General features: G+C 36.0%; 1 protein-coding gene across 1 annotated transcript; it reads right to left on the bottom strand.

The window, feature by feature from the left end:
* Positions 1-11818: 11818 nt before the first annotated feature.
* On the bottom strand, positions 11819-18964 carry LOC119369690 (uncharacterized). The gene is made up of 13 exons (XM_089715923.1): positions 18897-18964; positions 18715-18780; positions 18477-18582; positions 18134-18176; positions 17805-17877; positions 17558-17645; positions 16989-17045; positions 16819-16908; positions 16659-16708; positions 14678-14855; positions 14069-14137; positions 12633-12726; positions 11819-11952 (listed from the first exon to the last, which is right to left on the bottom strand). Exons 1-13 carry the CDS (start codon positions 18962-18964, stop codon positions 11819-11821), a joined length of 1116 nt encoding a protein of 371 aa, XP_089572049.1.
* Between the last annotated feature and the right edge of the window lie 5388 nt (positions 18965-24352).

A 24352-nucleotide genomic window follows, 5' to 3' on the forward strand; every position in this document is an offset into this window, starting at 1 on the left:
AACTGCTGCTGGGTCTCTCGATTCGAATGGAGAACCTACGAGAGTAGGCCTTGGAATCCCTGAAAGAGGAGCGTCTCCTTAGGAGGAAAGAGAAATCAACTCTCCTGCTGAAAATCCCCCAGAAGTTACACTTGCCTCTGACGACCTCAATAAACGTTTAGGTAAAATAACTTCTATTTTTGGTGATGTCTTTGATTCTTCTAACGTGAAAGCGATGCTAAAAGAACAGAGGTAGATGATGACCAAATTGTTGCAAACCATGAATGTCTTCATGGAGAAGGTCACTGGAAAGATGATTGATGTTGTGGACTCACCCATCAATCAATCTCCTACTAGTTGTTTTCGTACCGCCCCCAAGCATCTCGAGAACGTCCTTTTTTATTTTTTTTTGATGGAAAGTGATCTTATTATGAAAAGTGGTGACAAAACATTTTATTGGATACGATGCCGATAAATCAATCTTATAAAACATTCTTTTGAGTCACCACCCATTATTTCGGCAATGGGACCGTTTCCAATTTTATTTTATAAAAAGTGACTCCATTTTAAACTCAATTTTATTTAAGGCCAAATTATTAAAAAGACTGGTCAGGTGCACCAATGCGATTCTGGGTAATGGAATTGGGTACGTCGGCCCATTGGAAGCCGACGCCTGGAAAAATCGGCCTCTTTTAACCTACGATTTCTAATTTATTTTAGTTAGAAAATCCAAATTATTTATTTACTTAAACCCAACCCAAATGGATCGGATCGAGTTTTTATGTGGAAAATTATTTAATCGCCCCAATCAAATCCAATCACCGCATTCATTCAAACCAAAGCAATTAAATCAAATAAACAAAAGACCCGCTCTTGCCTTATGGTTCAAGGCGGATAACAAACCGAACCTAAAATACATTCTACCCAACTCAACATTAAATCCAAAAACCAAAAAAAAAAAACAAAATCAAGTAAAATTATTATTTAGCATCTAAATCACATTTTATTTTATTTTTTAAATTTAATCTTCAACATGCAAATTACATTTTAGTACGCTAAACTTAATTAAATTGCAATCTGTTCATAACGGGACATCTTCGGATTTATTGGAGAAATTAAACTTTATTCTGTGCAAAATTTATATTTTTTTAAAAGAAACAAAAATTTATTTCTGGAAATCTTGGAACAGTTGCGTGACGCAACTGAGAGTCGCGTGACGCAACTGAGAGTCGCGTGACGCAACTGTTCTTTTTTGAATAGTTGGGTGACGCGACTGTTCTTTCCCAAGCTTATTTTTCCAACGATTTGTTTAGATCATTTTTTATCTAAATATGCTTTAAGAAAACCTAAAATGACCAAAGATGAACAGAATACAGTTTAACTAAGATTAAACTACTAAAACAATAACAAAATAAATAAATAAAAAAATAAATAAAAAATACAAAAAGTGTAAAGTAGTTACCTAATCCTCAGATTGAGGATTGTAAATGGCTTAAATGCCTTAACAAATGATGGTTAAGGCGCTCTAGAAGCTTTGTCAACAAGGATTTTAAATACTCACTCTTTTCTTTCTTGATTTTTCTTTTTTATGATTTTTATTTTCACCCTAATTGATATCTAATAGCTATTTTTCTTCAAGGGAACTCAGAAGAGTCTCTGGAGAAAAACGTAGCCGAAAGTGTATTTTTAGACGCGCTAAAAACCAAAAACCCCCCCGTTAAATGAGAGAAAAAGATGAATTTATAGCAGTAGGGCAATAGAGAATAGCTGTGTCACGCAGCTTACGGCTGGGTGACGCATCTGTTAGCTGCGTGACGCAGCTTTCTTTCTGGACCATAGCCACGTGTCGCTCAGACAGTAATTTGGATGAGAGCCGCGTGATGCAGCTGACAGTCGCGTGACGGAGTTGACAGTCGTGTCACGCGACTGTTTAGCTGCGTGACGCAGCTATGACCCAACTAGAAACTTAAAATTGGTTTAATTTAAATCCTTGGATTAAAAGACTTCTAGATAGCATTAACCCTTCATTCTGTATCCTCGTATCATCATCGAATCAGGCGGGGGCATAAAGACACCGTTCAACAGTTTGCCCCCCCCCCCCACTTTATCATTAATCGTGTAAACAATTAATGTTAGAGTGGCTCATTGACGTGCCTTCAATCTTGGGTTGAATGAAGTAGTTGTCTTGATCATCTGGTCTCGTCCCAAGCTCAGTCTGATCGGCTTTGTTGGCTCCAGTCGGATCTTTAATCATCTCCAAAGCTCGGTCTGATTGGCTTTGAAGACACCTCCTAAGCTCCGTGTGATTGGCTTGAAGGATTTTGGTTGAAATTTATCCTGATCAACTGATCACGTCCAAAGCTCAGTCTGATCGGCTTTGTTGGCTCCAGTCGGATCTGTGATCATCTCCAAAGCTCGGTCTGATTGGCTTTGAAGACACCTCCGAAGCTCGATCTGATTGGCTTGAAGGATTTTGGTTGAGATTGACTTGATCATCGGGTCACGTCCAAAGCACAGTCTGATCGGCTTTGTTGGCTCCAGTCAGATCTGTAATCATCTCCAAAGCTCGGTCTGATTGGCTTGAAGGATTTTGGTTGAAATTTTTCCTGATCAACTGATCACATCCAAAGCTTAGTCTAATCGGCTTTATTGGCTCCATTCGGATCTGTGATCATCTCCAAAGCTCGATCTGATTGGCTTTGAAGACACCTTCGAAGCTCGGTCTGATTGGCTTGAAGGATTTTGGTTGAAATTCGTCCTGATCAACTAATCACGTCCAAAGCTCAATCTGATCGGCTTTGTTGGCTCCAGTCGGATCTGTGATCATCTCCAAAGCTTGGTCTGATTGGCTTTGAAGACACCTCCGAAGCTCGGTCTGATTGGCTTGAAGGATTTTGGTTGAGATTGACTGATCATCTAGTCACGTCCAAAGCACAGTCTGATCGGCTTTGTTGGCTCCAGTCGGATCTGTAATCATCTCTAAAGCTCGGTCTGATTGGCTTTGAAGACACCTCCGAAGCTCAGTCTGATTGGCTTGAAGGATTTTGGTTGAGATTGACTTTATCATCTAGTCACGTCCAAAGCACAGTCTGATCAGCTTTGTTGGCTCCAGTTGGATCTGTAATCATCTCCAAATCTTAGTCTCATTGGCTTTAAAGACACTTCCGAAGCTCGGTCTGATCGGCCTGAAGGATTATGGTTATGTCCAAAGCTCAGTCTGATCGGCTTCGGTGTTCACCTCCTCAGCACAGTCTGATCGGCTTTAGAGGGTTTGGTTGAGTTGACTTGAATGCTCCAGTCGAATTACATCAGTGTTCAAGGCATCAGCAGTCATCTGGTCACGTCCAAGATTTTATTGACCAATCAGCTTCGTAATGCATCATCACTAATTGGTATTGAGATTGTGCTGATCAGCTTCGTAATACACCATCACTAATCAGGAAAAGGATCCAAACAGCTTCGCAATATACCATCACTGCTTAATGGGAGTAAATAATGGCTTCGAGAAATCATCACCGGTTGACTTGAAAATATTTTCAAGCGAAAAGAGCAATTTCTGTGTACAAACAGATCTCGCCTTTGTTAAATGTTAGAGCATCACATGCCCCCATGCATTAATAATCATAAACTTTGAAATTTGAAATTTTGCATCAGGGCAAAAGATTTTATTTTTGCCCCCAGTCTGGAATTCCATCCCGAGACCAAAAATATTATCTTTTAAGCAAACCTTGAAAATCTTATTCTTCCTGATGCGGTGTTGAAAGAAAACTTACCAGAGGGTATTTTGGTAATTTTGATGATTTTGCCCCCTGTGTGGCGAGTAGATGGAATTATTGAAGTAGACGAGCCGCACACCGACTCCAAATTGCCTAAATAAGCCGACTTGGGCTTTGATGGGTTCTTGATGGGCTTGGGCCTGAGCAGTTGATCCCAGTCGGTGTTTGATGATCCAACCACTGTGATGACTGCTGCTTTTCTTTTTATTTAATTTCCTGTATTTCGGAGGGCTATGAACTCCCAATCATTGTATCCTTTTTTTTCTTTTTCTTTTCAATGAATAATTCCATCGGTTCTCTTCTTATTGATTCCTGTTTTCTACACTTAGAGGCAGCAAAAGACAACAACAAATCTTTTCTTTCGAAATTATTTGCTGGATTAGCATTTGGGCCTCCTGCTCTTGGATTAAGAAATGAAAGCACATTAAAGTGGATTATTTAACTAAGGACAGAAACTTACATTTTTGAAAGAAAAGATGGGGTGACCATTTTATCACCTGCAATATTCAGAAAGAAATAAAATATGCAACTCCCTCATGTATGCATGAACCTATTTAAGTGTTAGAGATTTTATTCATGGTTTTTCTTTATCGATCCTTCCAAGGAAATCACCGAGAAAATAGCATTTGACCTCCTGATCGCCGTCCAAAAGAATCCAACACTCAGGCGGGACCAACAGCCAAAAATATTCATCTTTCTTTTGAACTCATGTTGATCATGTTTATTTTTGCTCGTTGATTTAGACTTCTTAAGTAATCTACCAAAGATAAGAGATTGAAGTGTTTATGAACCAAGTAGTATAAATGAATATGACAACTAAAATTTCAGTCTAGCAAACAGAATCTAAAGTATACAAAATCTATCCAAACTTAAAACATAAGATAAGCAATCCTCCTTCCTTTAAAATGCAAAATAGGAAGTATTTAGGACAAGTTTAGCACACATGTATTGTTTCTCATCTCAAGGCATTTTTAGGTAACCTAGTTCTATTTCACAAAGTTGTTGCATTTTATGCTCCATACCACTACTCACTTTTGTAGTTCTTTTGTGGTTGCATTTTATGCTCCGTACCACTTTGTTTTAGAACGGATTTCCGTTATTCCCTCTATCTTATTCTTTTTTTTTTTAATACCTTCATCCTTTATTGATTTGAGATATACATGTATTATGGCTTTAGTTTCCCTTTTATTCCTATTCTTTATTCAAGCTAGGATTCATGCTTCTCTTAAGCTAAAATAATGTCTAGATAGTTAACTAAAGATTAACATTTGCTAAAGAAAAATGCCTTAATACCTAAGTTCATATAATCATTTAAATCTCTTAATCATGGTATATTATTCAAGACTTCTATTTCAACAAGCAAAATATAAGCAAATCAATATGTAGAGACTAAAACATTGAACTAAGGCAAAGAAGTTGACTTTTTTTTTTTTTTTTTTGAAAAGATGAGTGAAATGAAGATATGACTCCCTTTTCTTTTGGGGGCAAACTAACCAAACGTTGACCAGGATGTCGGTGCCAAACTCCCGAAGTGATTTCCCGGGACGGATCAATTCTGGCTAATCCTCAGATTGATAAAAGGACCTGAGTTAAAGAGGTTTCTGCATGTATGCATGAAGAATCTAGGCACATAGGATGAGGAATGCAAAACTAATGTGCTAATAACCAGTATGAAAATAAAATCTCATTTTCGACGACTGGATCTAAAATTCGGCATAAATAACATATTGTATTCAAACATTTCAGGCATTATCTGTTGTCGACCTTCCTTTTGGATTTTACAATCGGCTATTTTCTCTCGAGTCCCTAATTTTTGCCTTGGAATGAAAGAATTTCCAAGCGGGATATTTCTTATTATTATTTTTGTTTTTGTGTCCTTAATTTTTGCCTTGGAACAGATGGTCCTAAGCAGGATCTTATTTTGATTGATTACAAAAAAATTTTTTTTTTGCAGTCTCACGCTTACTTTCAAATAATGCGGGAAATGTGAAAATTCAAAGGAATCGCAACCTCCTTATAACTCCCTTTTCTTTTGGGTATCAATTCACTATAAACGATTGCATTATGTTATTCAAAACGAATTATAGGTCCACTCTCAAAATCAAGATCAAACGTCCATACCGAAAATTAGCTCTTATTAATGCATGGCTGAAACGAAAAGTATCACGTGATGCATAAATGTCACATCATATGAACAGTTTATAACACGCAGGGAACGGGAGTTGGGAAATGCATGCCTTCCAACCTTATCTCTCCCGCACAGAATTCCGTTGGTAAAAATTCCGACAACTGTTTCCTAGGGTTTGGTCTAATCTCGACAACCAGCAGGGGATTTTGAGATTGGCGATATAGACTCTCGGAATGAATGCGACAAAACAAAAGCAAACAGACTCAGGTTTTCCTTATGGGGAAGTGACTAGGGCTTTCAACTACATGCATGGGCTTTGGTCCATTGGGCTTACAAAGTCTGGGTTCCGCAAGCAAGATTCGAGCTTTCACGTGGGCCTACTCCTTTTGACGCACCTTTTTAAGGTACTAGGCTTGCGGTTGGTAAAATTGCTAATTCTCGGATGGATGTGCCTAAAACGCAAGGTTTAGGCTGGATCCACCTCCGAAGTTAACAATAATACCGAGGGATAATTTTAGGTAGAAAGTAGTGAGAAGAAAGAAATGCAATATGGATGCAAGAACTAAAAAAAAAAATAGAGGAAAGCAAATAAAAAAAACAAGGACGATTAAAGAATTTTCTGACGGCTTTCTAACCAATTTATTTCCAATTTTAGAAAACATAGGTTTTTAGAGTTAATTCCTAATTACAACCGACTAATTAAAAAATGATCGGGGATTAGCGGGTGTAAAATCCCCAGCGGAGTCGCCAATCTGTTTTCGTACCGCCCCCGAGAGTCTCGAAAACGTCCTTTTTTATTTTTATTTTTTGATGGAAAGTGATCTTATTATGAAAAGTGGTGACAAAACATTTTATTGGATACGATGCCGATAAATCGGTCTTATAAAACATTCTTTTGAATCGCCACCCATTATTTCGGCAATGGGACCGTTCCCAAATTTATTTTATAAAAAGTGACTCCATTTTAAATCCAATTTTATTTAAGGCCAAATTATTAAAAAGACTTGTCAGGCGCACCAATGAGATTCTGGGTAAGGGAATTGGGTACGTCGGCCCATTGGAAGCCGACGCCGGGAAAAATCGATCTCTTTTAACCTACGATTTCTAATTTATTTTAGTTAGAAAAGCCAAATTATTTATTTACTTAAACCCAACCCAAATGAATCGACCGAGTTTTTATGTGGAAAATTATTTAATTACCCCAATCAAATCCAATCACCGCATTCATTCAAACCAAAGCAATTAAATCAAATAAATAAAAGACCCGCTCTTGCCTTATGGTTCAAGGCGGGTAACAAACCGAACCTAAAATACATTCTACCCAACTCAACATTAAATCCAAAAACCAAAAAAAAACAAAATCAAGTAAAATTATTATTTAGCATCTAAATCACATTTTATTTTATTTTTTCAATTTAATCTTAAACATGCAAATTACATTTTAATACTCTAAACTTAATTAAATTGCAATCTATTCATAATGGGACATCTTCAGATTTATTGGAGAAATTAAACTTTATTCTGTGCAAAATTTATATTTTTTTTAAAAGAAACAAAAATTTATTTCTGGAAATCTTAGAACAATCACGTGACACAACTGAGAGTCGCGTGACGCAACTGTTCTTTTTTGAACAGTTGGGTGATGCGACTATTCTTTCTTGAACAGTTGGGTGACGTGACTGTTCTTTCCCAAGCTTATTTTTCCAACGATTTGTTTAGATCATTTTTTATCTAAATATGCTTTAAGAAAACCTAAAATGACCAAAGATGAATAGAATACAGTTTAACTAAGATTAAACTACTAAAACAATAACAAAATAAATAAATAAATAAATAAATAAATAATACAAAAAGTGTAAAGGAGTTACCTAATCCTCATATTGAGGGTTGTAAATGGCTTAAATGCCTTAACAAATGATGGTTAAGGCATTCCAGAAGCTTTGTCAACAAGGATTTTAAATACTCACTCTTTTCTTTCTTGATTTTTCTTTTTTATGATTTTTATTTTCACCCTAATTGATATCTAATGGCTATTTTTCTTCAAGGGAAGTCAGAAGAGTCTCTGGAGAAAAGCGTAGCCGAAAGCGTATTTTTAGACGCGCTAAAAACCAAAACCTCCCCCCCCCCCCCCCGTTAAATGAGAGAAAAAGATGAATTTATAGAAGTAGGGCAACAGAGAATAGCTGCGTCACGCAGCTTACGGTTGGGTGACGCATCTGTTAGCTGCATGATGCAGCTTTCTTTCTGGACCACAGCCACGTGTCGCTCAGACAGCAATTTGGATGAGAGTCGTGTGACGCAGCTGACAGTCGCGTGACGCAGCTAACAGTCATGTCACGCGACTGTTTAGCTGCATGACGCAGCTGTGACCCAACCAGAAACTTAAAACTGGTTTAATTTAAATCCTTGGATTAAAAGACTTCTAGATAGCATTAACCCTTCATTCTGTATCCTCGTATCATCTCGAATCAGGCGGGGGCATAAAGACACGCGTCAACACTAGTAAGTGTTCTGCTAATGAGAAGAATGAATCTTCATCCAAGTGCACCAAAGAACTCGGCGACCACTGACAATGGTCGTGCTCTTGCTGAAGAGAGGTATCAACCACCACAACAAAGAGAGGAGTTGGTGCACCACCCATCAAAGGTACCACTCTAGACAGGCTGCCCCATTGGTAGGCCGATAGTGACTCTTAACATTATTTTCGGGACCACTAGTACTATGACTCACCCAGGTGTCTATGAAGCTGAGGCTTCTTATGCTCCTCAATCATTGATAGGCACAGCTAAGGAACTGAAGGGGTTGCCTTCAACACAACTCCCCAGAATACATACACTGGTGTCACTACAGTTCCTCAAGCAACAATTAATCATGTTCCTCATATTCCCCAAGTCACCATGGATGTTCTGAGGGATGCTATGTAGGAGCTGTATGGGCCTGGCCTTAGACAAGTTGGACACCTAGAGTTTGTGAAGTCGTATTCAGAAACAATCGATAGAGAGAACCCTTATCTTAGAGGGTACAGAATTTCAAACTTCATATTATTCTCTAGAGAAAATGGACAATCGATTGTGGAGCATATAGCCAGATTCACCATCCAATGTGGCGAACTCACCAATTTGGAGAATTTTTTGCTAACTATAAGTTGTGATTGTTTCCTAACTCCTTGACAAGTACAACTTCACCTAGTATTCAATACTTTCGAGGAACTCAGTCAATTCACGGTATGAGATGGAGCGTCTCTTCCATACCCAGTTCTTTAAAGCTGAGCTAGAAGTTTGTGCGGCCGAGTTATCCAGGCTGACACAGAGAAGCGGAGAGAAGGCTGACTCATTTATTGCAAGGTTTAAGAAGCTGAGGAACAAGTGTGAGGTGTTCTTAACTGAATACAAGTTTGTCAAGATGGCTCAGAAAGGCTTGGGCTTCAAGTTGAGGAAGAAATTCCAAGGGATAGAGTTTAGAGATTTCTATGGTTGGCAGCTAAAGTCGCAAAATATAAAGAGCTGCTAAAAGAAGAATCATAGAGAAAAAGAAGCTCAGTGGGAACTTATTATTAGGAGCTTCATTAGAAAACAGCAGAGGCTGACTTTGTGAACTCAAGTTCCTGTGTGTGTCCAAACTTAGGACTCAGTATAGACAACATCTCAAAAGAAGAACTCTAGTTCAGAGACTCAATTTACCTTTGATGTGTCTAAAACTGAGGAGATCTTTGATTTCATGCTGAAGGAGATGAAGATGAAAGGAAAACAATATTGCAAGTTACCATGACTCCTGGAACCATAATACTAATAGCTGCTAGAGTTTCAAAAATGCTCTACAGGACTGCATTAATAGAGGAGTCTTGAGTTTCCCTAACAAAGAGTAGATGTTGATTGATGAAGATCCTTTTCCACTTATTGCATCCATCAATACCGTGGAAGTAGATATGAGGAGTATCACTGATCAATTGAAGAAGTTTCAGGTTCATCAAAAGTTCTCAGATACACCTAATAAGCCACAACAACATTGGCAGTAGAAGTTTCCAAGGGGAGCTGGTCCATCTATTGATTGCTTTCTTGTAAAGACAAAAGTGATTAGATCTGAGCCACAGTTCCAAAGGAAACAGTCAAGATTTATTATTCCTCCACCTATTGAACCGAGCAAAAAGTGGATGGTAGTGCAACATCCGAAGTTTCCTCAACGTTTGACTCGAACTCAGAAGAGGAGGTTGCAAAGGAAAAGAGTCTTGGAGAAGTGGCAGAAGGCAGCTTTAGCAAGTTCCAAATATGGAATTAAGAAAAATATGTTTAGGCGTAAAGCTGCAGATGATGATGTAGAATCCTAAGGAGTTCTATAGAGAAAGAGGTTTCAGAAGGTAACTTTTCATTTAAAGGTGTGCCTTTACCTTTTGGTTATGCAGTTTCAGAAATAGTCTTGCAATTGGAGTTCTGGAAGTTCCCAAGGAAGACATGTGTAACTCAGGAGAAACTAGCTTCTAACGAACCAGAGATATGCAGTAGAGTGAATATTCAGTGTTCCAAGCCTGGAGAACCGAAATGGGTAGTGCTTGAGAAGCCTGCATAAAGAATGACTCAACATATCAGGCCATTATATATAACTACACACATTGATGGAAAACCCATTTCAAGGGTTCTTGTAGACAATGGATCGACGTTGAATATAATGTCATTCAAAACACTCTTAGCTAGTGGAAAGATAAAGGAAGATCTTATAGCTACCAACATTTCAGTGTCCACTTTTACTAGTGATGTGTCAAAAACCATGGGGGTACTACTAGTAGAGATTACTGTTGGTAGTAAAACATTTTTGTCAACCTTCTTTGTGGTTAGATCCACTACTGGTTATAATGTGTTACTAGGAAGGGACTAGATTCATGTCATCTGGTGTGTGTCATCCTCCTTGCATCAGTTTCTGTTGTTTTGGAAAGGTGATGACGTGAAAGTTGTGTGGGCAGACCCTAAAACTTTTCAAGCTAACCCCAATGCCTTGGAAGCACAGTTGTATGATGTGGATTTCAATCCCATCCTTGTATTAGAAGGGGGTGGACTTGAAGGGAAACGATGGAACTTGAAGAACTGGAAGTTGAAGAATATTTTTTCTTTTGAGGAACGTGGTGCCTTGAATCAGCCTGATTATATAGTTACTGAAGTTTTAGAGGATACTAGCCCATCTCTTGATAACTCATCAGATGTTTATAGAGTTAGTTCAACACCATCATTACCCATCGTGCCTTATAAGAGGATGAGGTGTGAGCCTGAGGTGACAGAGCTCCATGATTAATAAAACATATTCTAATGAAGAGAGGGCAATAGCTGCAGCTGCCATCTCTAGAGCTTATTTGCAGCAACTATTTGACAAGTTAGCTATTAAAGATTCGCAGGAAGTTGATGGGGTTGAGGTGATATTTGAGAAAGAGCTAGTAGATGATTTCAGGGAAAAAGTCTAGTTGCATGTGCTTAACCCTGTGCCACAAAAGTTGGATAACATTCTTATAAGAGTCCAGAATCCCTTGGAGGAAATCAAACTCGGCACACCTAAGGATCTAAGATTAACATATGTTAGTAGCCTATTAAAACCGGAGATAAAGTAGAAGGTCATAGCTCTGCTTCACGAGTATAAAGATTGCTTCGCATGGGACTACCATGAGATGCCTAGCCTAAAGAGGAGTTAACTGAAAAGCAAAAGTTTTATTATCCACAGACTACCATTCCATTTGCTAAAAGGTTTATTAACAATTAATTTGTGCAAGCTGTGGAAGACAGAACCTAGTAGCATGGTTCCTAGGGCATAAGTTCACCCACAAGCTAGTTCATAAGCCAAAGGGAGATACTCACCAATGGGATGACCAGAAGTGGGAAGAAGATAAACTTGCACAACAAAATCCATAGGAACTGCACATAATCTAATGAACTGGTACTTTGGCCAAACTTGATAACTAAGGAATAGGAGTCGAATGACCAAGTATATGAGACTGAGTCGATAGAGGAAGGACTAGGCTTGGTGCATCATCTCTAATAATGAGTAAGCCAGTCAAAGCACAGATGTCTAGAAGAGTAATACACATCAAACCTATGGGAAAAATAAAGAGTTGCAATAATCAAACCAAAATCTTAAAGTGCCACAAAGGACACTAGTGCACAGAGGAGGGCCTGATTGCGGAGGCCTGTATAGTTTGATACAGGAGTACATCCTTAATCTTCCCAAAGGGATTTGCACACTGGTTCTAGAAGATCTATCCATTCATTCTATAAGTTTGTATGTTGAGGCCAAGACTTGATCTTGTATACTAGCAGAGGCGGGAGAACAAGACGAGATAGAATTAATTTAGTGTTTCTCATCAATAGTAGGGGAGATGATGGGGGCCTTTTTGTTAATGGTCAAATAGTCTTATCAAGAGAGCAGGGATGATGTTCCAGTAAGTAAAGTAAGAGAATTATAAGATAAGCAAAAGAGTGCACAATATATGTTATACGAGGTTTAGTAGAGGAGTTTACTTGAGGAGCTAGTGCACTAGTAGGAGCGTCACTTGAGTTATTAGAAAATGCAATAGTGGAACCTATTACAAGGAGCTTAAAGTCAATTCTTTTCTGGGGAAATTTTGATAGAGTTTCCTCTGTATTATGGAGATCCAAAAAGTAGTTTCCTACTCCTACCAATCTCATAGCATCAACAGATGTACTCCTCAAATGGAATCAGGTACACAATTGGCAAACTCAAATTTATTCATCATAGAGGAACTAGTTCGTTACCTTGAGCTAAGGTGGAAAAAATATGCTCACTAGCATTAAAATCTAGAACGATAGTTGCCAATGGAACTAGTGATGAAGAAACTGGTGCCTCTAACTTAAGTCCAAGGATAGAATTAGATCAAGGATTTTCATTAGATGCCATAGCCTTGATACGCGAGAAATCACTAAAATAAATAAATAAATAAGAAAGAAAATAAACGAAACAAAAAAGAAAGTTAGAATTTGCAGGAATAGATGTGGCCGAAGCAATGGCTACCAAACCTAGTTATTTAAAAAAATAATAAAAATAAAAATAAAAAGGGGAAATAAGATGGAAAAACTTGTGTGATTAGAGTTTCCTTTTTATATATGTATAAACAATAGAAAAGAAGAAGAGGAAAAGCAATGGTACTTTCTTCTTGGTGCCATGTTTTGTTTTGATTAGAAAGGAAAAAAAGGGGACCCTTTACTACATCATCAAAATCAAGGCAACAAAAGAAAAGAAAAGGACAAAAGTGTTTCAATGATAGATCCTTTGTGGAAAGAGACTTACCAGTAGTCAATGATGAAGATTGATGGGTTTGCTTGTATGTGTTACATAGATTTCTTTGAGAATTGGTAGCACAAAAAATAGTTTTAGGTTTGTCTTTTGACCGTGATTAAAATCCCTAAGTTTTAAGAGTCTATAGAGAAGGGATCATTTTTTTGCTTTTAAATTTTAAATCATAAATGGGTTAGGTTTTTTCAAAATGGGCTAACATATTAAGCATGGCCCAATAGACCAACTTAATATGGGGGCAATTGTTGGACCTATTTTGTGATTTTTTAAATTGAGCTTTGTATTTTGGATTTTGACTTGGATTTTATTTAATTGGGAATCAATTAATATTGTTTTGGATAATTAATTGATTTATTAATTTCTGTCAATTAATTAATTAATAAGAAAGAGATAATAGAAGACGTGAGTTGCAGTTGGAAAAAAGGGAAGCGCTCCTCAAGTAGTTATTTACCACGTATAGAAGGTGGAAACCAAAGGAGCCAATGAGGATAATGTGCATCAGTGGATCTTTTGGTAACTGCCTAAGAAGCCTATAAAAAGAGCAAGAGACAGCCCGACCAAAGCCCCAACCAAATTCTCCAACGAATTCAATCAAACTCTCTAATGAGTCAATTAGTTGAATTTCAAAAGCCTTATCTTTATTTTTCCTAAGCACTGTTTATTTACATTTCCTGTAATTACAAGCTTTCTTTTCAATAGAAGTAATCAATTTACATTTTAAGCAATCAAATCTCCTTTACATTTCAAGCAATCAAATCTTTATTTATAATTTCCTCTGCTTAAATTTATTTTAATCACACAACCGGTGAAGCGTATACCATTGATCCAAACCCACAGCTTAGAAGTTAGATCAAGCGCACTTTATTTTTCAGTTGGTGTACTCACACACCTAGCACACCTGCAATTCACAAATCAAGTTGTCAGTCAGCGGATTCATTGCTCTTTCCACAAAAAGAACCAACACTACCTAAAACACTTGTTAAAGATAAAATCTAGAGAATGAGAAATGATGTTTCAAGAGCTTTCCTTAAGTAATCAAAAATCAAACCCTAATCTTTGGACCCATTTGCCTATTTATAGGCAAATGGTGATTAGGGTTGCCATAATTTTGGGGCATTCTCAGCCGACCCTTGAAAATCAGACCGATAATTCCCACATCGATTTCCATATTTTTTATATTCCAGAAGTTTATCCTCAATGGCAGTTCCGGTCTTATAAACTTGAGAAAACTCCGCCAATGGCATATAATGCATTTTGCTCACGGTATGCTAGCAAAGTCCCCTTGATGAAATCTTAATTTGCTCTTTAGTGTCAGGTTTATTCCTCATTTGAGTGGCCTTGGCCCTGCACCTGGCCATATATTCAGAGCATGTCTCATCAGCTTTCTAAACTGTGGTCTCTAGATCCCTCATATTGACACTCATTGGAGATTGTAAGCATACTCCCTCAAGAATATTGTAGTAAGCTTATTTCAATCTTTTCTTATATTTTTCTTTAATTGTAGTACCATGTCTGGGCAATTCCCACTAGTGACATGGAGAACATCCTGAGGCAAACCGGCAAGTTTTATCATTGCCTTATATTGCATAACATGTACTTTAGGGTCTCTTGTCCCATCGTACTTCGACACTTTTGGCATCTTGTAAGTTAGAGGTACAGTTGCTTTCAGCTCTAGTTCCCGTGCCCTGTTCAATGCAAACCTCTAGAAAACTGAAAATGTAAAAATGACCTGACATCTCACTTCTTTTTAACTCGGATCACTTGTCCGAGAATCAAGTCCATTGGACATCGAAAGCTTATTTTATGATAAAAAGAAGTTATCATCACTGAGTTAGAGGGCCTGAGCAAAATTGAAGCATCTACAGATTTGGGCCTAGATATGTGTATTGAGATTAAATCTTTTCCAAGAAATATTAAGAGTGTACTCTCTTGCATCAACTTATTGCACTCGAACCCAAGATAGTCGGGTTTAATGGTTGAAGTACACTAAATCTTATTCTGGTGATTACATGACCGAGTCGTAGAGTCAGCATCTTGGGAAGGGCAATTGCTCCATCAAAAAAAGATTAATTTCTCATCTGACCATTCCATTAGCATAACTTTGATTACAATTCCATTATATTACATTTTCATTGCAGTACATCTTTAATTACATTACAACTAAAAGGCTTGGGTTAATTGACAGTAAAGTTGACCAAGAAAAAAAGAGACGTAGTTCCATGTCTATTAGGTACTTCAAACCTAAAAGAGTAATTAAGAGGTAGGAATAGTTAATTACCAATTTGATATATCAACAAAATAGAAAAGAAAAGTACAGAGGGAGCTTTAGATTAATGGAATCACAAACTATTTTCGAATATCAAACGTCTTTCAAGGCATTGCCACACCATGTGCTGGCACATCATTAATATCTTTACCCACAAAATATCAAGTTAAAACTTTCATTAAACCTCAAAATATTAAAATGCATATTTGTTGAAAACAAATCCAAATACAAGAATTCATACCCAGATAGAACGATGTTTCAAATTCAAATAAGCGCCCAGCATAAAATTCTCACTAATTTCTTGTCGAGTAGGAATTTAGATTGCAAATCTAGTGTTAACCTTTGAATAACAATTCAATGAATTTTGAACAACATCCTTGATTATGTCAACATAATTAAATTAAGTGGAGGGTATTCAATCAGATATGCTAATGTTAGAATCCTTTAATAGCTAGTCAAAATACAAACAATAACAATAATAATAATAATATTGCATAAACTAGAAGCAAAGTGATTGGAAAAGGACAATCTATAAACCAATCATGTTCAAGCTTCTGAGACTATGCTAACTTCATGAAAATTTTGTTACAGAACATCATAAACAACAATCTAAAAATTTTTTTGAATTCTGTTACAGAACAATTGTTGAACTTTTTCTTCCTAGTTTAGTTGCTCATTTTGCAAGGACTTGCAACCATTTTCTCCTTGTCCATGAATTCTGTTGCATAATGAAATACATAAAAATTTTCGAAGAACTTACCATGTTTGTACAACTTATCATATATATTGAATTGAATCAATTTTAGACAAATTGTTATTGATCACAATTGTATTCATCTTTCTCGCATACATCAAAATATCATAAAATGAACTATAACTGCTAATAAAATTTTATCATTTCACCATTTATGAAAATCCTAAACTTTAATCAAACTGATAGTCATATTGCTACTTAATGTGTGGTTAATATTGACTACCATCAAATTCATATCAACATGATTTCAAATGGCAACTTGAATAATTATAGAGCTAGAACAAAATTTCTATGTCGTCTTTTGACGGAAGGGAGCAGCCTTACTGACGACAGGCACTAGGTAATGCTAAACATCCACTAGGACCTTGCCTATCACTGGACAGAAATATAAAAAAAGACAGCATGATATTTTGGGAGGGAAAAAATACTTCCTTCTAATAATGTATACAGAACAGACAAGGTTGTGACCAAACCACGTAATATCCCATTCTTGCATATGATGTCTCAAATTCTTGGAACTGCAAGAAAAACACCCAAGTGAGTTAGAAAAACTGCCCGTCATCTAACTAAAAAATGCCCAACTAAAATCTGCCCATTTTAAGAGCATATGCAAATTGACAACAATAACATAGAGCTTACCTCCACCTATTGTTGTTTCGGGCAGCCGTTCAATTGAATATTTGTGTTGAGTAATGTACATAATTGGTACACCAGGGATCTGCACATGAACAGGGGACTATCAGAATTCAGAACCAATTTTATCAATACACTGTGAATGTCTTATTTGTTGAAGGTCACCTTACGTATCCTTCGCTTCAAATCTCGATCACATGTCGCAACAATGTAACATTTATGCTGCTCACATAAAAAACAACCAATCAATCACAAATGTTATCGTGAAAAACAACAAAATAGCTGATTGTAGCCAATCAAGACAATAAATTTCTCAACATAAAACCAAAATGCATAGTGATATAATGAAATTAATAAATTTCACAAACCAAGAACAATGTCAAAAATCTAAAAAAAAAAAAAAAAAAAAAAAAAAAGACATATCCAAATGCATGCCAGCATAATATCTTATCAAACCAAAGTTCTGATAACAAATTTCAAACTGTAACCAGAAAAACATATTATTTGGAGGAGACTACCAAGGACTTTAGGATGTTATGATTCACATAAAAATATTCACCTTTTCTAACTCCCTTGTTGAGAGGTGGGTTGCTGGAGTGTGTTGGGTGGGCCACGAGGGTATTTTGTGTAAGCATGCCAAGGTTAACACAAAACTAAAAGTCTTAATGAAAATAAAAGAGATTTCTTCAGAACTGGATTTCTCAAGTATAGTCAGTGTACATAACAGTACTTACATGAGTAACCCTATCAACAATGCAGTCATCAGCATAAGTTCCTTTGTGAATACAACTTAGTCTCTCAAAACATGGATCCTTAGCAATCCTGGTAAAGGAAAAGTAGAAGTATGAAATCAATGTTCGTTCACAAATGTAGTACTTTTCATTAGGAATGGCATTAAAATTTCCAATAAAATTCAAAACACCAAAAGTAATGATGTTCCCAATTTAATTTGAATTAATTGTAGATCCAGAAGATGCATACCTCAAAGCTGCGCGGTATTTCTGACCTAACTTCTCAAGCTCAGCCATCACACAATCAGTGATACAAGGTGTACCTGCACATCCAAAAGGAGGAATAGATTAACAAAATTGGAACAGCAAAACCTAAAAATTGGTGTCATTACTCATTTATTTAAATTACTCCAATGTTCAATGTATTCTTCTTACTGAGAGCATACATACTGACAAGAGCACCAAAATTTTGCAACAGATAACAGAAGAACAATCACCAGCATCTTAAGGCATGCCAAAAATAAAGAAAAAGTAGCTAGGTTTAGAATAATAAAAGATATCAAAGACCGAGAAACTCACATTTTGCATACAAACAGTCTATCATTGCCTTCTCTAAATCCAACTGCAAAGAAAATAATGGGAAAAGGCAAATCAACAGAAGGGAGCAAGAGATTATAAGAGCCAAAAAGAAGGGTAACTAATTCAAAGTACAACTATATGAACAAGTGAATGAAAAAGTATACAATTGTTCAAGTTTTTCAATTTTTTTTCTTGTTTTTTTGTCATGTCAGCAAAAAAAAAATGTTTAATTCCATTTTGACTTTTTAAGTTATCTCTCCTGTTATAATAAATGTTTAAGCTTTTGCATTTTGTAATACAAGATCTGATGAAGCATAATCAAATGAGAGCATTAACCACTCGCTTTATTCTGGATGGAAAAATTAATAAAGTTGGTATCCACCAAAACCCTGTATGGTGGCCCCAATGCTGAATTATATTGGAAGTAAAGTGCGGAAGAAACTTGTGGCCAAATTTAAAATTAAAGAAAAAACAATCAAAAAATTGAATACTTAAACAAAAACTAACAGAACTTCTTAACTTTAAAAACTCTATACAAGAAAAAGATAAGCACAACCGTAACATAAAACAGAAAGACTTACACATTTTGGGGGAGCTTGTCTTTAGAGAGATCTTTTTTCTTTGGGTTCAGAACATCTTCTTTGTATCTCTATGCACCATTAAACAAAAAAAATCAACACACACACCATTAAACAAAACAATCAACACAAGATACAAGTTAATAGGTGGGTGCATAAAATAGAAGAAAAGACAAAGAGCTTACTTAATTGCTTTTGAGGCGACTATCTTCTTCATCACTACAAATTTAGGGCCTTTTTTGGCTTTCCCCATTGTCTAGACTGGAAATTACAGATCTAAGACCCTGATAGAGTTGCGTTTGCCTTGCTATATAAAGATAGAAGATAAATTAACTTATATTTCAAAAGCAGTATAACTTCAATAGAAAAAATATGACCTGAAAAGATAGAAATAACTAGCTTTTCTTAGGTTATAAACAGTAAAGTTGACCAAGAAAGAAAGAGATGCAGTTCCATGTGTATTAGTTTTTTCAAACCTAAATAGGCTAATTAAGAGGTAGGAATAGTTAATTACCAATTTGATATATCAACAAAAGAGAGAAGAAAAATACAGACAGAGCTTTAGATTAATGGAAATCATAATCTACTTTCAAATTCATTTATCAAACATCTTCAATGCATTGCCAAAAACACTTGCAGAGTTTCTGATGCAGGAGCAATCGCAGTCCTAATTGGATTCCTAGCACAACTAGGATTTTATTTAATTTACTATTTTATTTCAAATATGCATTAGTTTTCCATTTCCTTAATTGATTAGGATTTACTATTTAATCATTGAATAGGAAGTAGAGTTTTAACTGTTTCTTTAATTAGGATTCCTAGTCTAGTTAGGATTTATCACTATAAATAGACAGCACTAGTACTATTGTAAATCATCTTATTTTTCTCATAATTTTAATTCAAAGGTTATAAACCTAATTACTGATAACTGTTCCACCTACGATCAACCCTATTCTAGCTTACTTGTTGAAAACTAATAGCCCTACATCTTTCCCCTACGTCAATTGGTATCAGAGCCCAAAAATAGATCCTATGATTCTTTTTTTGTCTAAATTAAACCATGGTTGGAAAAGGCAGAGGCAGAGGCAATCAGCCCCAACAAGAAGATATAGTTAAGATATGGCGAATAATTGAGGATTTGACCCGGGCTGTACAATCCTCGCAGCGTTAGGAACCCATGGAAGCCGAATGGAGACTCCGGAAGGCAACCACCAAAACCTTGATTTTCAAGAAGCTCTTGAGAGTGAAGAGGAAATCGACGACGTAAACCCCTTTCATGAAGCTGGACCTACAAATCCAGCAGCACGAGGCAGATTGGAAGAGCGTTTACTTCATGCTCTTGATTTAAATAGTGGAGGAGTTCAAATTGAAGTTGCTGATTTTCATGGAAAATCGCATGCCGAAGACTATTTAGATTGGGAAACTAGTTTAGAAAATTATTTTGAATGGAAGCCAATGGTTGAAACCCGAAAAGTGCTTTTTGTAAAGCTTAAATTGAAGAGTACTGCACTTCAATGGTGGAAAAGAGTTGAGCAGCAGCACGCACAATAACGAAAACTTAAAATCAGCACATGGGAGCACATGAAAACTAAGCTAAGGAAGCAATTTTTACCAGTTGATTACGCAATGGAACTATATGAAAGGTTCCACTGCTTGAAACAAAATAGTATGTCTGTTGAAGAGTACACTGCAGAATTTAATAATTTGTCCATTCTAGTTGGAATATTTGAAAATAATGAACAAATTACCTCTCGCTACCTTGCTGGTTTGAATCAGACCCTTAGAGATGAAATGGGCATAGTCCAATTACACAATCTTGAAGATGCTCGCCAATATGCCTTAGCAGCTGAAAAGCGAGTTTCTCGTTACGGTGCTAGAAGGCCTATAAACAGAAGCAATTGGCAAAACAATTTCGGAGTTACAAGAGAGATTCAAACAACTCAACAAAGCGAGAAAGAGGTTGCCGCTACTAATAAATACAATGAAGAGACAACCAGTGTTGATGGGAACGATAAAAGGAAAGGTATAGTACCTTATGGTGGACAAACCAATTTTGGTTCGTCTACAAGGAGAAGCAACAATTCTCAAGTTCGTTGTTTTACTTGTGGAGAAAAGGGACATACTTCATTCATCTGTCCACAAAGAAAGGGTAAATTTAGCCGAGTATGATGAAGACCAAGGCCCTATTTTTGATGAATATGACGAGGAAGTAGAAGAAACTAATGTTCACCCATAATACGACCCTAGCTAATTAACAAGTACTCTTGCAAATCAATAAGGAAAATCTAGCGAAAAGCATGCAATCATGGAAGTACCCGTCAATCCCTTAAACCCCCAAGTACTCTTGAAGAGAGAAAGCAAGGAATTTAAAACAAGAATCAGAAACTTACCTTCAAGTACTCTTGAAAACAACTCTGAAATTCTTGGCGCAATTAATCTTGTAGAACTCACAATCTTAATTGCTAAGGGTAATTTCGTTCTGTTCATACGATGAGGAAGAACACGGTCTGTTCTTGAAAGAATAAAGAAAAACATTTTGTTTTTTATTAATCCAATGTTGGCTGTTGTGTAGCTCTTACAACTTAATATAAATAACTAAGCTAAACCTAATTTAGCTATTAACTTGAGCTAGTCAGGCTTAAACCGAATATGGCCCAATTGGGCTTAATTAAATACAAGCCTAAGCTAACTAATTTAAAACAAGCCTGACTTAAACATTAACCAATCTAGGGCTGGCCCAATCTCTAGAGAACAAGCCCAACCAGCCTTACACTAATTAATTAAGTCCACTAAAAGAATTTAAACAAAATAGGACAAATGGGCCAGAGGCCCTACACAGCCCATACTTAAGCTCATAATGAAATAACATCCTTCTAAATTTGCCTAAGTATAGAACATGCAAAATGCATCAATGGGCAGCCTCTTTGCACGCCTCAAGCACCATAACAAACTTTGGTGCTTCTTCAAGTTCAATCTCACATCTTGCATAATTATGATCTTGAAGCTCCAATGTGATTTGTTTTTGAGCAAATGCATTCAAGGCTGCTCGTAGCTGTGGGTCCCGAATATATATGGCACAACCCAAGAGGGGGGGGGTGAATTGGGTTTTCTAAAAACTGAAATAAATTTTAGAAATTCTAAACAAGAATTAGAATTCTAAGTGCAGCGGAAAAACACACAGAACTTTGTGAGAGTAGAATATGGATTAGAATCTCCTCACAATGTTCTAATTTTAGATATAGAAAGTCTGTGCAAAGTGCAGCTATTGATTAGAACAGCTTCACACTGACTTGTACAATATCAGAGCTTCTTTATGAAGGAAAGTTATTGAACTCAGAACTTCCTCATAAAGTTTGCAAGACCATATAACACTATGTGAAAGATAGTTATTAGAACTTCTTCACAGAGTCTTAATCAAATGTTAAAGTAACTTTATGATGAAGAGTTATCAGGATTAGAACATCCTCATAAAGTTTAGAAAACAAAATAGAAACCCAAACAGTGAATTATACTGGAAATAGAACAACAGTTAGAACATTGTATATTCACTATATTAGAATACCAGAGTTCTAATGTTTAGAATAGATGAAACTTATTGTCATTTTAGAACATCTGAATATTAACAATTTCAGCGTTTCTAAAAATTAAACAAGAGTGTGAAAGAGACAGTATCAACCAAACTTCAGAAATAAAGAGATCAACACCGAGAGTTATAGTGGTTCGGCACTAACTCGCCTACATCCACTCCCTAAGACGCATCTTGAGATCCTCCACTAAGTTATCTCTTTTAAAGGGTAAGAGACAAACCAACAGTACAAGGCAAATAGATCAACAACCTAGATCTACCCTTTTGTCCCACTAGATTTTCCAAAGGTTCTAGTTAACCTCAACCCTTTCTGTTTTTGGTAGAGTACAGAAAAACTCAATTCAAGACATTGCTATCCCACACATGGAGAAGGTCGCTTGATAACCTCTATCTCAATAGCTTCTAACCTAAGCTATTACACTCAAAAGTTTAACAAAATAAAGAGCTTGTCTACTGTAGAATACAGATTCTAAATAGACAGAAAGAAACGCCTATATAAGCACAGGAAAAACAGTTTTATCAGATTAGAAGGTCGATTAGAACACAGAACTGTTTTTCAAAATGTAACTGTAAAAATTCTTTTCTTCTTTAAATATGAAAACGTTAAGGTATAGAGATGAAAAGAAAAATGGGGGTAGAGTAAGTTTTGAGAGAAAAAGATTCGTTCAATGAGAGAGAGTGCTCTTAAAACAATTACTCTTACTTCACCAAAATTTCAAGGCGTGAATGATCCTTTATATAGGAAACAAAGGAGCTGTCACCTTTTGGAAAGAGATCAGAATATCTTCTTTCCTTATTTTAGAAGATGTGAAAATCTTTGTTACCAAAAATTGTTTTATCCCTTTTTGGTAAGAGAATAAAACCCGATTTTCACTTTCCTTTAGAAAAGATTTTCGACAGCATTTATTTTGGAAAGAATTGTTTGCGGAAAAGATGTTCTTACCAAAACCGAAAGAGATTTTCCTTCATATTTAAGGTAAGTGAATAACTTTAAAACACTTTAGATCTTTCAAAATATATTTCCGAAAAGATGAAAGATTTTATTACCAAAAACATTAGAGAGGAAATCTCTTTAGTTTTTAGGAAAATAAATCTTTTCGATTTAAAGGAATATTTTTCGAAAATAAAATAAAGGAATTTATTTTGAAAAAATCTAATTTCTGAAAATACTTTTGAGAGAGAAAAAGATTTTTGTGCTCATATGTAACCTTTCTCTCTATCCTACAAAGTTTCCTAAATGCCTAGATTACTAGGATCTTCGAAATCTTCACTCTCAATGTAGGACTTGCCTTGTATAATTTCTTTCCAAAGAAATTCTGCATAAAATAAAATTAGCACAAATAATATAATTTAAATTTATTTGTTTTGTAATAATCATCAAAATCCGAGATAAGCATTTTGACCCTTGAGCCAACAATCTCCCCCTTTTTGATGATGACAAAACCAATAAATTTAGCAAACATAAAAACATGTGCTCCCCCTGAATTTTATGCATAAGAGTTCTAAAAATGCCAAAAGATTTTAATATAAAGCAAATTAGAACATGTATTTTGCTCCCCCTGAATAGATGCAATAAATCTGTTTTATGAAAAATTAGAACTAGGGAGGCATTTTTAGAAAATGATTTTAGAACTATCAAGTATACGCAAGATATTCTAAGTTCTAATAATCAGAGCACAAGTATTAGAACTAGCAAAGATAAACAGGATATTCTGAGTTCTAATATTTAGAACATATGGTCAGAGCAATAAAATAGAATAGAGGCTGATAAAAATAGAGCAAAAGATCTTACGCCCAACCTGCAAAACAGTCGTTAGAATAAGAATCTTAGTTCTAAAGTATAGCTCACCAAAAATAGACCATATTAGAAAACAATAAACACACAGATAACCACTAAAATATAAGTCCATAAAAGTCCTTGTGGTTGCCAAGTACCACCAAAAATATCTGTCACCAAGTACCATCCAAGTACCATCAAAACACCTGTTCTCCCCCTTTTTGTCATCATATAAAAAGGGTTAGACATAGTCACAGCAAAAATAAAGAAAAAATAAA

The sequence above is a fragment of the Jatropha curcas genome, chromosome 11, assembly GCF_041381405.1.
Source record: "Jatropha curcas cultivar XTBG-Jc1 chromosome 11, XTBG_Jcur_1.0, whole genome shotgun sequence".
Taxonomy (NCBI): Eukaryota; Viridiplantae; Streptophyta; class Magnoliopsida; order Malpighiales; family Euphorbiaceae; genus Jatropha; species Jatropha curcas.

Excerpts from the sequence above, each read along its gene's own strand:
- LOC119369690 (XM_089715923.1), bottom strand. The coding sequence starts at position 18,964 with ATGGGGAAAGCCAAAAAAGGCCCTAAATTTGTAGTGATGAAGAAGATA. Across the intron at positions 18,781-18,896 it reads GTCGCCTCAAAAGCAATTAA|ATACAAAGAAGATGTTCTGA; the intron begins GTAAGCTCTTTG and ends TGGTGCATAGAG. Across the intron at positions 16,909-16,988 it reads TGAAGCGAAGGATACGTAAG|ATCCCTGGTGTACCAATTAT; the intron begins GTGACCTTCAAC and ends GTTCATGTGCAG.